This window comes from Mesoplodon mirus (assembly GCF_964341445.2).
Source record: "Mesoplodon mirus genome assembly, chromosome: X".
NCBI classification, from domain to species: Eukaryota; Metazoa; Chordata; class Mammalia; order Artiodactyla; family Ziphiidae; genus Mesoplodon; species Mesoplodon mirus.
The window spans coordinates 99,165,046-99,178,039 of record NC_138981.1 but is presented as its reverse complement, the minus strand read 5'-3'; the positions used below and the strand labels follow the sequence as shown (position 1 = coordinate 99,178,039).

At 36.7% G+C, this 12,994-nt stretch overlaps 1 protein-coding gene across 2 annotated transcripts in view; it reads left to right on the top strand.

Annotated features, from left to right (window-relative positions):
- The window catches only part of LRCH2 (leucine rich repeats and calponin homology domain containing 2), a 97,572-nt gene that overhangs the window by 30,177 nt on the left and 54,401 nt on the right, over nt 1-12,994 (top strand). For both annotated transcript variants that reach the window (XM_082610679.1, XM_082610680.1), the window contains exons 2-5: nt 1,805-1,949; nt 5,553-5,679; nt 9,395-9,500; nt 9,584-9,720. In XM_082610679.1, the coding sequence (XP_082466805.1) occupies nt 1,805-1,949; nt 5,553-5,679; nt 9,395-9,500; nt 9,584-9,720 (515 nt within the window). The remainder of the gene's footprint in view (nt 1-1,804; nt 1,950-5,552; nt 5,680-9,394; nt 9,501-9,583; nt 9,721-12,994) is intronic.

Below are 12,994 nucleotides of genomic sequence, written 5' to 3'. Positions count from 1 at the left end.
ATAAGAGGTAAAAGTCAAATGTAAAAGAAACATTCTAAACTAAAAAAAAAAAAAAAAAGACTTAATTTTTCCCCCTAAATAGAACTGCATGATGCTTGGGTGCTCAGAGGAGGTGAGCCAGGAAAATGAAAGTTCAGAATTTGTTTCTAATAATTCTGTCTATCCTTTTATTTAGTTATTCGGAATCTTATGGTGGGAGGAAGAAGAATCCAAATTAATCTTTATATTATATAATCATAACTAAAGTTTTCTTTAGCCAATTATGAAATTTTGCATTAGGTGAGTGTGTGTATGCACACATACATAAAAACATATTAATAATGTATATTAATATTCTGAATAGGGAATTTATTATACTGCTAAATACGTAGGTCTCGTCCCTCAGAGTGAGGAAGTTGAGTGTTGGTAGGAAGCTGTTCTTATGAGGGCATACCAGATGCTAAGTGAGGTACAGTGGGCTAAAATACACTATAGATGTTCTTCTTGACAGAGGTGAATGATAGTCTTATGTTTTTAACCAAATAAGTATAATGAAGTTGTGTAAGCAAAGTATGTTCCTACTGTAAGATAGCTAATTTGATAGTTGTTCAGGCAGTGGTTCTCAACAGGGGTAGGAGGGTTTGTACTCCAGGGGACATTTTTTGGCTTTCATGACTAGAGGGTGTTACTAGCATCTAGTAGGTAGTTGTCAGGGACACTGCTAAATATCCTACCATGCCCAGGATAGCCTCACACAACAAATAGTTATACAGCCCAAAAGGTGAATAGTACTTTGGTTGAGAAACCAAAACTTTTAGGGTATTTTTTTTCAACCTGCCACATGATATCCTAAATATTTTTCAAAATTTCATTTAACAAATAAACTGTCAATAGAGGTATAATAGTTATAATAATTCCATGATTTTATTTTTATGAAAACTTAAATGAATAGAAGTATATTTGTGTGTACCTGGAATAATTTAGGAGAGGAAGGAATCAAGGGCGAACAAGTTTCTGGTTTGAGCAGCTCGTGAGCAGGATGTTGGTGAGAGATGAGAGAAACAGATATGTGGAAGAAGATCTTCAGTTCTGATTTTACACTTGGAGAGTTTGAGGTACCTGAGAGATATCCAGAGGAAGTCCTAAAGATTAGAACATAGGTGTTCAAACATATATTTAATTTGAAATTTGTCAGTATATGAATAGTAACCCCGGTTTTGGATAAAATCACCTGATAGAGTATATATCTTAAGGAAAGAGTACCTTATGTCACAGCCCTTAGGAACACTAATATTCACAGTACGGGTAGAGAAGAATCTAGCAAGAGACTAAGAAGTAGCCAGGGAGATAATAGGAAATGATCCAGAAATGTAGTCTTCCAAGCCAAGGGAAGAGAAATATTTCCAGATGGTTGACTGGTGGTTGATAATGGAGGCTGTTGGTGACCTTGGTGGGCATGAGAATGAATAGAAAGCAAATTAGAGTGGGTTGACAAGTCCATGGTAAGTAAGACAGTTATGTTGTAGATTTATGTAAGTTTGGCTGTAAAGGAGGCAGAGGTGGATGGAGGCTGATGTGGGATCAGGGGAGGTTTTTTTCATGTTTTTAAATATCAGAGAGAATTCCTCACTGATACTTTAAAAGATAATGTTTAAAGATAGTGAAGTATATAAAGTACGGTTTGTTAATGAACAGACTTTCCATGAGGTCAATATTTAAAATAGTTGCTTGGATTCTAAGTGATTCAGCAAGTGTGAAAATAGTTCTGTTAATTCCATAAATACAGGTGTATGTTTGACACTCAAACATTACTTTTATTTTTCAGATCTTTCAAGAAATCGTTTTACAGAAATTCCTTCTGATGTCTGGTTATTTGCACCTCTTGAAACATTAAATTTATATCATAATTGCATCAAAACCATTCCTGAAGCCATTAAAAACCTACAGATGTTAACATACCTTAATATTAGGTAAGGAAACAATTTTGGGGGGGTAGATTTTGTTTTTTATTACAGTTCTGATTCTTTTTAGTTGAAAAGGAATGTATTTGGTTTGGCTATGTAGCCTGTATCTCAGGAGTATCTTATTTGTATTTTTTATATATCCACATGATAGGCTTTTGGTCTTGTTCTTGACAGCAGTGCTTCTCAAACTTTACTGTGCCCAGCAATCAGATGCAGATTCTGATTCCATAGGTCTGCAGTGGGGCCAGCATTTCTAACAGCTCCCTGGTAATGCCCATGCCTGCTGGTTCTTAGATCACTTTGAGTAGCAAGGCTTTAGATCAGAAATATTTTACTGAAACCATAGCACCACAACACAGATTTATTTATATGCATCCTCGGTTAAAGTGGAACATTATAAAGAAACAGTTCTTGATTTATATTTTTCACTCTCGTGACTTCTGGTTGCTACTTCAAAGATGGATAGATTGGCATGGGAGTATTGGAAGGTTAGGAAGCGGGTAATTGATGTTAATAATAAGTGCTTACTGTGTGCCAAGCAGTGTTACAAATACTTTACCCATATTACCTCATCACATCTTCACAACAGCATTTTGAGATACGTGGTTATTATCCCTGTACTGCAGATGAGGAAACTGAAGCACAGAGAGAGGTTAGCTATTTGCCCAAAATTATATATATTTGCAAGTGGTAGAGCCAAGATTCAAATCAAAGCAGCAGTATGGCTATAGAACTCTCATTCTTAGCTATTACCCTATATCTATAATAGAGTGAACATTGAATAAGTATAAGAAAAAATTGCCCTATCAAATGAGTGACATTGAATGGAAACTGGTATATTGTGACTTAACTTTAGAATCTTTTTCTTATTTTTCTTTTATGTTTCTAGTTATAAGGAATAATTTCTTCCCCCCTCCTTAACAAAGTTACTTGTCTAAATTCTCATATAGGGAAATAGTAAATATAATTAATATACATAAATAATAGCATTTCTTTCTCTCTGTGATATATTATTTATGTCTCCCCCAGTGGTGTAACCTGTCAGTACATACTATAACTGAATATAATACTTCAACTGAAACCATTTTACACCTTAAAATGTGTGAGATGAATTTCCTTTCATAAGAGGTTGGTCATTTGGGTTGTTCCTTTCTCTAATTGGGTACATAATCTCCTTGGCCTCGCTTGGGAAAGGTTTGAGGAAAGTGAGGTATTTTTAAGTTTTGTCTTTGTTTTATTTTGTTCTTTTATGGAAAAAGTGATTTGTCAAAATTGAATTGCATTTCTATATTAACATGTATGGTATATCTTAGAATAGTTCTGCTAAAACTTTCTGTGATTCTTTCCCGTTTTGATCTCTAAAAGTTGACTCCTGGTTTTTGTTTACAGTCGGAGTAATTTTTGAATACACTGTATTAAGATAACATTTGTTCTAGTGACTGACTTCCTTTGACTATCTCTAAAACGTGTGGCAGAAAAGTGAAGATTGATGACTTATTAGCTGTGTATAAAGAAATGGAAAGCTGACTGCTAACTCGATAAACCTCCTTCTTAAGGGAAGAAAGGAAGCCAATTTTTAAACTTTCTTGGTCTGAGGGAGATTAGAATGAGTTTGTATGTGCCATTCTTTTTCCTGTTTAGTTTTTATTTTGGTGAGAAGATCTTGAGAAAGTTGTAAGATAATTTTTTAGCTCTTTCTTTGTTCCTGGATTCTACTCTCCTTTTCAGTGGAATCCTCAGGAAGATCCCTGTGTGCTCTAGACAGACCACTTTCCCAAGGATCCTACCTGATCCTTAAAGTGCAAGGGTTGTGACAAGCACCTGGCATATTTGACATTCCACCAGTCTGGCTAGGATTGCTGGTCTTGGGGCATTATCCTTTTTTATTAAAGTCTGTGCCATGTGATTAAAGCTAGTCTAGTGTTTCTGGACATCTTCTGCAGGCATAAAATGAGGTGAAAGGTCTTTAAGTCCCCCCAGTGGGGTAACATTGGGCTTTTGTTGCTCTGCATGTTACACAAAATGCTAGGTACAAGTCTATAAATATCACTTTGAAATAATAGCAAATTGCTAATGAATGCTTGGTAGTATGTAAATATAATGATGCACTTTATATATTTTGGTAGTAGGATTGTCTTAGTCCGTTCTCGTGGTGCTGTAACAGAATACCATAGACTGGGTGGCTTATAAACAACAGAAATTTATTTTTCACAGTTCTGGGGGCTGGGAAGTTCAAGTTCAAAGTGCCAGCAGATTCGTTTCTGGAGAAGACTTGCTTCCTGGTTCATATAGATGGCTGGCTTCTAGCTGAGTCCTCACATGGCGTAAACAGCAAGGGAGCTCTCTGGGATTTCTTTTTTTTTTTTTTTTTTTTTTTTTTTTTGCGGTACGCGGGCCTCTCACTGCTGTGGCCTCTCCCGTTGCGGAGCACAGGCTCCGGACGCTCAGGCCCAGCGGCCATGGCTCACGGGCCCGGCCGCTCCACGGCATGTGGGATCCTCCCGGACCGGGGCATGAACCCGTGTCCCCTGCATCGGCAGGTGGACCCTCAACCACTACGGCACCAGGGAAGCCCCTGGGATTTCTTTTTAAGGCCACTGATCCACCTCCCTAAGGCCCCACCTCCAAATACCATCACATTGGGGATTAGGTTTCAACATTATAGTTTTGAATGGGGAGGACACAAACAGTTAGTCTACAGCAGGGATTGTTTGGGTCAGTCTGCATTGGCATGTAAATTTGACCAAAATTAGTTTGAGGGTAAGGGACCCAGAGCCAAATTGCCTGGATTTGAATCCTGACTCTTCCACTTACCAGCTCTGTGACTTTGAGCAGTTTACTTAATCTCTTTTAGACTTTTTCTTCATCTGTAAAATGGGCATCATGATAGTGTCTATCTTCCTAAAGTAGGTTGTTTTGAGGGTTAGTCAAGTTAATTCATGTGAGGTGCTCTGAACATGGCCTGCCGCATAGTAAGCACTCAATAAATGTTAGTTGTCCTTATATTTAAATGTATGCACAGAGACAGGAATGTTGTATCAACTTTGAGCTGAGATAAAGGTGCTAGTAGACTGTTCTACCATAAACCCATAACAAAAGCAAATGGGTTAGGGTTACTACATGTTTTTAAAGATATAATTCTATTCATTCTTTCATAAATTTGAACACAGCACATGCAAATTTATCCTTGGAGCCTTTCCCTAGAGGTGTAGAGGTATTGAATATAGTGAAATTATGCCAGAGAGCAAGGTTCTAGCAATTTCTAGCTCAGAAGAATGATTCTAGGTTTTGAGGGCTGGTGGTGTGTAGGACAGTATCATAGGTAACAGCACAGGCTTTGCAGTCGGTTGTGCCTGGGCAAGTCACTTAAGCAATTTTAACCTTTATTTTTACTTGTATAATGGAGATAATAGTCTTGTGGGGTTACTATGAGGATTAAGTGAGATAGTGCATGTAAAGACTTTAGCCTGTTACAAAGTAAGCACTCATTAAATGATAGTTACTATTTAGTGAAAATTTATTTACTTTTGAGGTGATTTGTTCTTTTTCAACATAACATGTCAAGTTTCAGACATATTTCTCATAATGAGACTTTCTTATTCTTTTCAGTCGAAATCTTTTATCAACATTGCCAAAATACCTATTTGATCTTCCCCTTAAAGTTTTGGTCCTCAGTAATAATAAACTGGTATCCATTCCAGAAGAAATCGGGAAGTTAAAAGATTTAATGGAATTGGTGAGTAAAATAGTTGCATCGATTGTATATAATATGCATAATACATACCTTTATATTTCCGAAGATTAATTCCTTTATGGAATTTCACTGTAATTAAAAAAAATAACTTGGTATATGCCTAAGTTCACTTTAGTGAAATTTTGAGATACCATTGCTTATGTCTGATTTTAGCTCACAGCTACAATAAAAGCCTGGTTGTTCCTCAGTCCTAGTGAGGTTAGAAGGCTTGATTACAAGTCTTAAATGCTTTTAAACAAATAAGCATTTGTTTGTCCATCTTGTGGATGGTAAAGGTCTTAGACCAGGAAGAGATAAGGTGGGGTTTTTTTTAAGGTTTTTCAGGGCTTCTATGAAAGCGTCGGAGAGAGGAGAGTACAATGCCTACAAACAGTAGAATTAATAAAATGACCTTCCTCTCCTATATCCTTGTGTGATTTTATGACACCAAGATAAATGGAACCAAGATAAAATGGAAAGAGGCCATTTATATAGTTGATTATAGCAATTGATATAATTGATTATAGAAATATAGGAATAATTTAAAGTAATTACTTTGAACGTACCATTGTAGGTATTAAAGGACATTGAACTCTGAAACATAATCAAATCTTCAAAGCACTGAGCTGTTTTCACATTTTTCTGTTACTTCTACCTCATACAATATACCATGCTGTTTATTTTTATTTTCTGTTTTATCTTGAGTAATGCTTTCCCAATACATAGATTCTTTTAAAAAGTGTTCATAAATATGACTTTTTAATGTGTGGAGGGCCAAAAGTTTTCTTGAGGAATTTATGTACAGTTTTATAATGGGAAATTAATGTGCAAATAGAATGTAAGGAACAGAAATTTCAGGAATGTCTTTTTTTTTATTCATTAGAGAATACCTACATGTGCAATTGTAATGCTAAGAAACTTCCTTGAACTTAGTCTTGTTATGTTGTAGAACCACAGAATTTTAATATTGTAAGAGGTCTTATAAGTGATCAGATATAACCACTTCTTAACGCAGGAATCCCTGACACATCTAGTTGTATATTTTCAATGGTGGACAAATCTTCGCGTGTGTGTATCTGAGGCAGCCCTAATTCTCTTTCGCAGAACTTTGTTATCTTTCTTATTTTGAATTAAGATACATGCCCCTATCACTTTTATCCATTGGTCCTGGGACTACCATGTGAAGAAGTATAGATAATGACAACTTTTCTTCCCTTCGGATATTTGTAATCTGTTGTATGTCTGCTGTCCATTTTACCAAACTCTAAGACCTGTTTTTCTGTAGCTTAAACATCTTTATTTTATTCCTTTTCATATTTTCTGTATTTCTATTCTTTATTACTTTTTATTTTTAACTATGTCTATACTGAAAATGCTCCCTTTTATTAAGGTCTCTTTTAATGTTACACTCACAGATGAACAGAAGATGCCAGATGTGATCTAACAAATTCATATTACAAGGGACCCATTACTTTGCCCTGCACACTGTTAACGTTTTTAAAGATTTTATATATATATTCTACTTTAAGATTCTGTGGCTCTGTAATTTCTTTTTCATTCAGTTTTTGGCCCTATGTTCTAAATAGTATTACATGAGATAGTTCTTGGATAAATGAAATTTCAAAAATATTTAGGATTTTTAGATTTAGTGTAGTATTTTTATTTAAATAGAATGTGAAAAAAATATTAACCGTTATTTTAGTAGGCACTATAAAATTATTGTGCTTTAAACTCTCAAAATTAGTAATGGTGGGTAGGTTGCATTAGGCTGGCTAACTGACCATTTTAAATCACACGATGCATTTGTGGGTGTTCCCTGTCATTGGAATGTTTTCCCAGGACACTATTCCATAAGAGTGTGGTAGCCAGCTATAGTGAAGTTCTGTCATTAGATCTAGGAAATACTCTCAGGCCTTCAATCCCCAGCAGAGTATTTTGTAGAGTACCCATTGGGGAGTGGGTCAGTATCCTGTGCCTGGGTTTATTTCTTCTGGGAAGTGGCAGCTACCTGTCAAATTTTTATGGATTTTTTGTATGGAAATCTTCAGTATTAGGCACCTTTGGGAGGAAGCCATAGTATTTGCTTTAATGGGCATTTTTCCAAAATTTTATTATCCGTCATTTGGACAATAGCCTATCTTCAACACAACAGCTAAGGTGATCCTGTCAAAACATAAGTCAGATCATGTCATACCTCTGTTTAAAAGTTTCTGGTACCTGCCCATGTCTCTGAGTAAAAGCCGAAGTCTTACGCCTCCATCCATCCTAGCCTTCCCCTTGCCCACTTCCCTCTAGCTACATGGGATTCCTTGCTGTTCTTAGTACATGTCACACATGCTTTGCCTAAGAGCCTTTACATTTATTGTTCCTTCTGTCTGGAATATTCCTTTCTTATGTTTTGGCATGGCTCATACTCTCACCTCTGATAATATTGCTCAAATATCGACTTCTTCATGAAACAATCTAAATTGCTAATATCCCTCCCCACTATTACTAGTACTGCCATTTTCCTTTACCCTGCTCTGTTTTTTTCTTCCATAGCACTTATCACCTTCTAGCATATTGTATAATCTACTCCCCCTGTTAGAATGCAAGTTCCATAAGGAGCTATGAAGGTGGGAATTTTTGTTTGCTTTATTCATTGATGTGTCCCCAGCACCTACAACAGTGCCTAACAAATAGTTTGTATTTGATAAATATTTGTTGTTGAATGAAGATGCCTTAGATATAGTTTGAAAGAAGTATATAGGATACATTTTTTAAATCATCTGTGGGTTAGATGATTAGATATTATTTAATATTCTTTATCTTCTTTTGAATTTACCCTCCTGCCTTTTTTACTTTTGATAAAACAATATATGTATGTGCCACTCCTCTCCCTCCAAGCTAATGTCAGTTCCAGAAAGTTGGAAATTGGGGGCAGTTGCAGTACAACATGAATTTCATTTGCAGTGTGTCTGGAATGACTGCTGCCTGAGATCTTGTTGCAGGTTTTTCTTCCCTTTTTTTTTGATGTGATAGTAAGAAAGGGGAGGGAGAGGGACCACAGGTGAATAACTTAAGCTGTGCCTTTATCCTCTTATTATGGAAAGGTGGTATTGTTTACCTTTAAACTGGGGTTTGCATTTTAACTTAACCCTGAGACATTTCTGATTAGATCTCCTAGAATGCTTTTTGGTTATGATGTGAGCCACAAAATTTTGAGCTTGTAATCCCTCATGTTTTGTATCCCTTTGAGAAATAGTTTAGTTAAATCGATTCTGACCATGGTCTTTGGTTCTTCAGCTCACATCTGTAAATCCTTGACTTTCTCAGCTTCTGCCCAACCAAGTATCTCAAAACAACTACTATAATTGACAAATTATCACAATGATTGATAGTTGTCTTTCATTTTTACCTATGAATGAAGAGCACCTGGATCATCCTTACTTCTGTTTTTAGTTGGTAAGAGTGGTCTTTAGTTGAGATTTTCAAAAGGCTGACTTATGTAGTACTAAGTTGTAACCTGACATTTTGGCACAGAAAAATATATGTTAACTGTGCTGGGTTGATTTCGCGATGTAATATAAATGGAAATCTGCCTGATAATCAGTGTTTAGAGAAATGACATTAGAGGTGACTTTTACTAGCTATTAGCCATGTGCTTTAATTTAAAAGTTGAAATACCTCTCTAGTTCTCTGTTAGTTTGTTATAATTTTATTTTCTTGTTTTCCTTAGGATATTAGCTGCAATGAGATTCAGGTTCTTCCCCAACAAATGGGAAAATTACAATCACTTAGAGAGCTAAATATAAGAAGAAATAATCTTCATGTATTGCCAGATGGTAAGATGCTCAATGTTCTTACTCACGTGAATAAGAGAGTACCTATGTAGAATTTAATTTAATTATTTTTTATTCCTGAACAGAATTAGGAGATCTTCCCTTAGTCAAGCTGGATTTCTCTTGTAATAAAGTGACCGAAATTCCAGTTTGTTACAGGAAGCTGCATCATTTACAAGTAATAATTTTGGATAACAATCCATTGCAAGTACCACCAGCGCAGGTTTGTAATTTTAAAAAATGATACTTGTTTCTTCTATTTTTATTAAGAATTATATCTGTTACTGGTAAATCAAAAAGCATCAGAATTAAGTCAATTTGTTTTTGAGGTATTGTCTCACAGAGTTTTTCTGAGAAGTGACTTTTTCACTTTGGCAGGAGGTTTAGCGTACTTTCTAGAGAATAGGATTTGGATCACCCAGATATCAGCTTTCTGCTTGTGAACTGATAATTCTGGTTGTCTGTGTTATTTTAAAAGGATAGACTATGGAGTCTCTACCTCTGTCCTACTCAGGTATATATCTACTTGAGATTTGTTGTGTGATTGATTGGAATACATTTTTAGCACTGACAGGTGGAATCATAACAGAAAGAAAAATATACAAGTGGAAAAGTTTTAATTCATACTTTTAGTTTGAGAATTAAATCCACGTGGAATCCACTAAAATGGTAGCGTAGGAATACACTAAGCTGTAAACCGACGAGGACAAAGAATGAGACAGAAGAGGACAGCAGGGGAGAGATGGCAACAGAATTTTGGAAAATGGAAAATAAGTGAAATAGTGGTAACTAGGATCTCTACTTACACGGCACAAGAGTATCAGGCTGAGGAGGCACATGGCAGTGAAATGCCAGCCTGCACTCTATTTCTAAGCCACGTGCCCTGGCACTGGGTTTGTATACATCCAGAAGACAGGTTGCCTTTTTCTTCCTACAAAGGTGCATTCCACTCATTGCAAAGGAGGTACCTTTTTAGGCTGGCTGGGGTCCTGGTAGTAGCTGCCCTAGCAGGATGGGGAAAGCTGAAACTGTGTCTGCTGTGGGAGAAGGCAACAAGAAGCAAGTTGATTTTACTGTGTTAAACCTGGGAATGGCTTGAGTGTTTCTTTCGTGATTATTGAAGGAATCATGTAACTACAAATATAGGTATGAAAGACTGAAAACATGAAGGTCTGTAGAATATCTAAGGCTTTGATATCCAGTAAACTTTCTGAATGATTGGAGTGTTCTATAACATGTGATGTCTAATACCATAGCCACTTGCTATTGAGTACTTGAAATATGGCTAGTGCGACTAAGGAACCAAATTTTCAATTTAATTTCATTTTGATTAATTGAAATTTAAATAGGTTTACATGACTAGTGGTTAACATATTTGATATTACAGGTCTAAGTTGACACTCTGATTCTTGTCCTTAGCTCCCCAGCTACATGACTTCCCCTCCCTTGCCTTAGCAGAAGCCTAGGGTTTACTCTGAGGAGTAGGTGGATTCTCTCAGATTCTCCTCCTCAGCTCAGCAGCCAAATGAGTATCATTCTTTGCCTCAATATAAGCCTGGAGTTTACTCTTTAGAGCAGCACTGTCTATTAGAACTTTCTGTGATTATGGAAATGTTCTAAACCTGCAGTTTGGTAGCCACAAGTGGCTAATGAGCACTTGAAAGTACATAGTGTGACTGAAGAATTGCATTTTTAGTTTTATTTAGATTAAATTTAAATTTAAATAGCCACATGTGGCTAGTGACTACTGTATTAGACCGCACAGCTATAGAGAGACTCAACCAGAGTCAGGGGCTCCAGGTACAGCTGTGGGTAGGGGTGAGACCCCATACTGGAAACAATGAATGCTTACATACTGAATGCTGGGACTCTCCAGTAGATGTCTCTTGCTTGGCTCCCAGAATACTTGCAGCCTCTCTTACATATCTCAGGCAGAGTTGGTGGATTCTCTCTTGGTAAACTGACTGAACTAGGAGAAAAGACCTATAGATATACTGATCGCTGGCAGGCCCCTGAAGAAGTGTGCAGTCACTATCTGAAATCTTGACAGTGAGGCTCACCATTGATAAACTTCTCCCTCATACATAGAGCTTCCATTTGGCTTCTTATTGTTTCACTTTTGAAAGTGAACAGACAGCAGTGGATCACTAGATATTGCAGAAATAATTTCTAACATGAAAGACAGACCAAAAACACTGAAAGGCTTCCATTGAAACAAAATGGGTCACATTCATAGCGGTGGTAATCAGAATGACTTCTCAGCAGCAGCATGGGAAGCTAGAAGATGTTAGAATGATGCCTTCAAAGACTGAGGAACTATTTCCAACTTTATAAAGTCAAACTATCAGTTAAATGTAAGATAGAAAAAAGTTTCAAACATGAAAGATCTCAGAAATTTTAGCTCTCCTGCACCCTTTACTAGGAAGCTAGCAGAGGGTATGCTATATCAAAATGAGGGAGTAAATTAAGAAAGAATTCATGTCCAAGATAAGCAGGTATGCATAGACCTAGAGAGCAACAAGTCAGTTTGCAATAGGGGGGTTGTCTCCAAAAAGAAAATAGAAAAAGAAGAAAGAAATTGATACCTGACTTGATGTGTTTGTCAATATGGAGCGATGTTTTACAGTTCTGAGTCAGGAATGAATTAGTAATAGGCATACATAAAATTATGCAAAGGAAAAAAATGGGACAAGTAGTCATTTTAGGAAAAACAAAAACTTACAGGAGAAAGGAAGTATAATCTAACTAATCTATGTAGTTCATCTGTGAATATTTTCTTGGTCATAATATTGTACATACTGGATTTTGATTTAATGAAAAATTGTGACATAGTTACAATGATAGCAGAGATTTATATGGCACTTACCATGCTCCAGGCACTGTTGAAAATGCTTTACATGCATTAATTCATTTCTTATAGCAACCCTATAAAACAGGTACTGTCATTATACCTCATTTTATATAGGTGGAAACAGAGGCATAGATGTTTAGTGACTTGTTCAAGGTCACACGGCTAGCATATGGTGGAGCCTGGTTTCAGACCAAGGTAGTCTGACTCCAGAATCCATGCTCTAACCACTATGTTATGCTTCTGAAGAGGGAGGAAGTATGTTTATATGAGTTGGTAAGGATTGGGGATGGGAGGAAGGTGGTTTGATGATATGTGATAGTGGTGGTGATCTCGTGGAGACAGCAGTGAGCGATGGCTTGAAGCGAGATCTTAATTCCCTGCCCCAGGAATTGAACCTGGGTAGCCTGGGTGAAAACCAGGAATCCTAGCCACTAGACCACCAGGGGCTAGAGGCTAGAAACAAAGTTTCCCTGGCTCTTGCCACGTTTGAAAGCAAGAATGTTTCAAGGAGGCAAAAACTGTAAAAACAGGTACAAAGTTTAGAGACACAACACAAGTGGGAGAGCACACAGAGAAACTGTTAAGACAGAAGCAAAGCTGAGATACACACCTGGAGAGAAAGGGTGTGGGCGTCCTCCCTAATGAG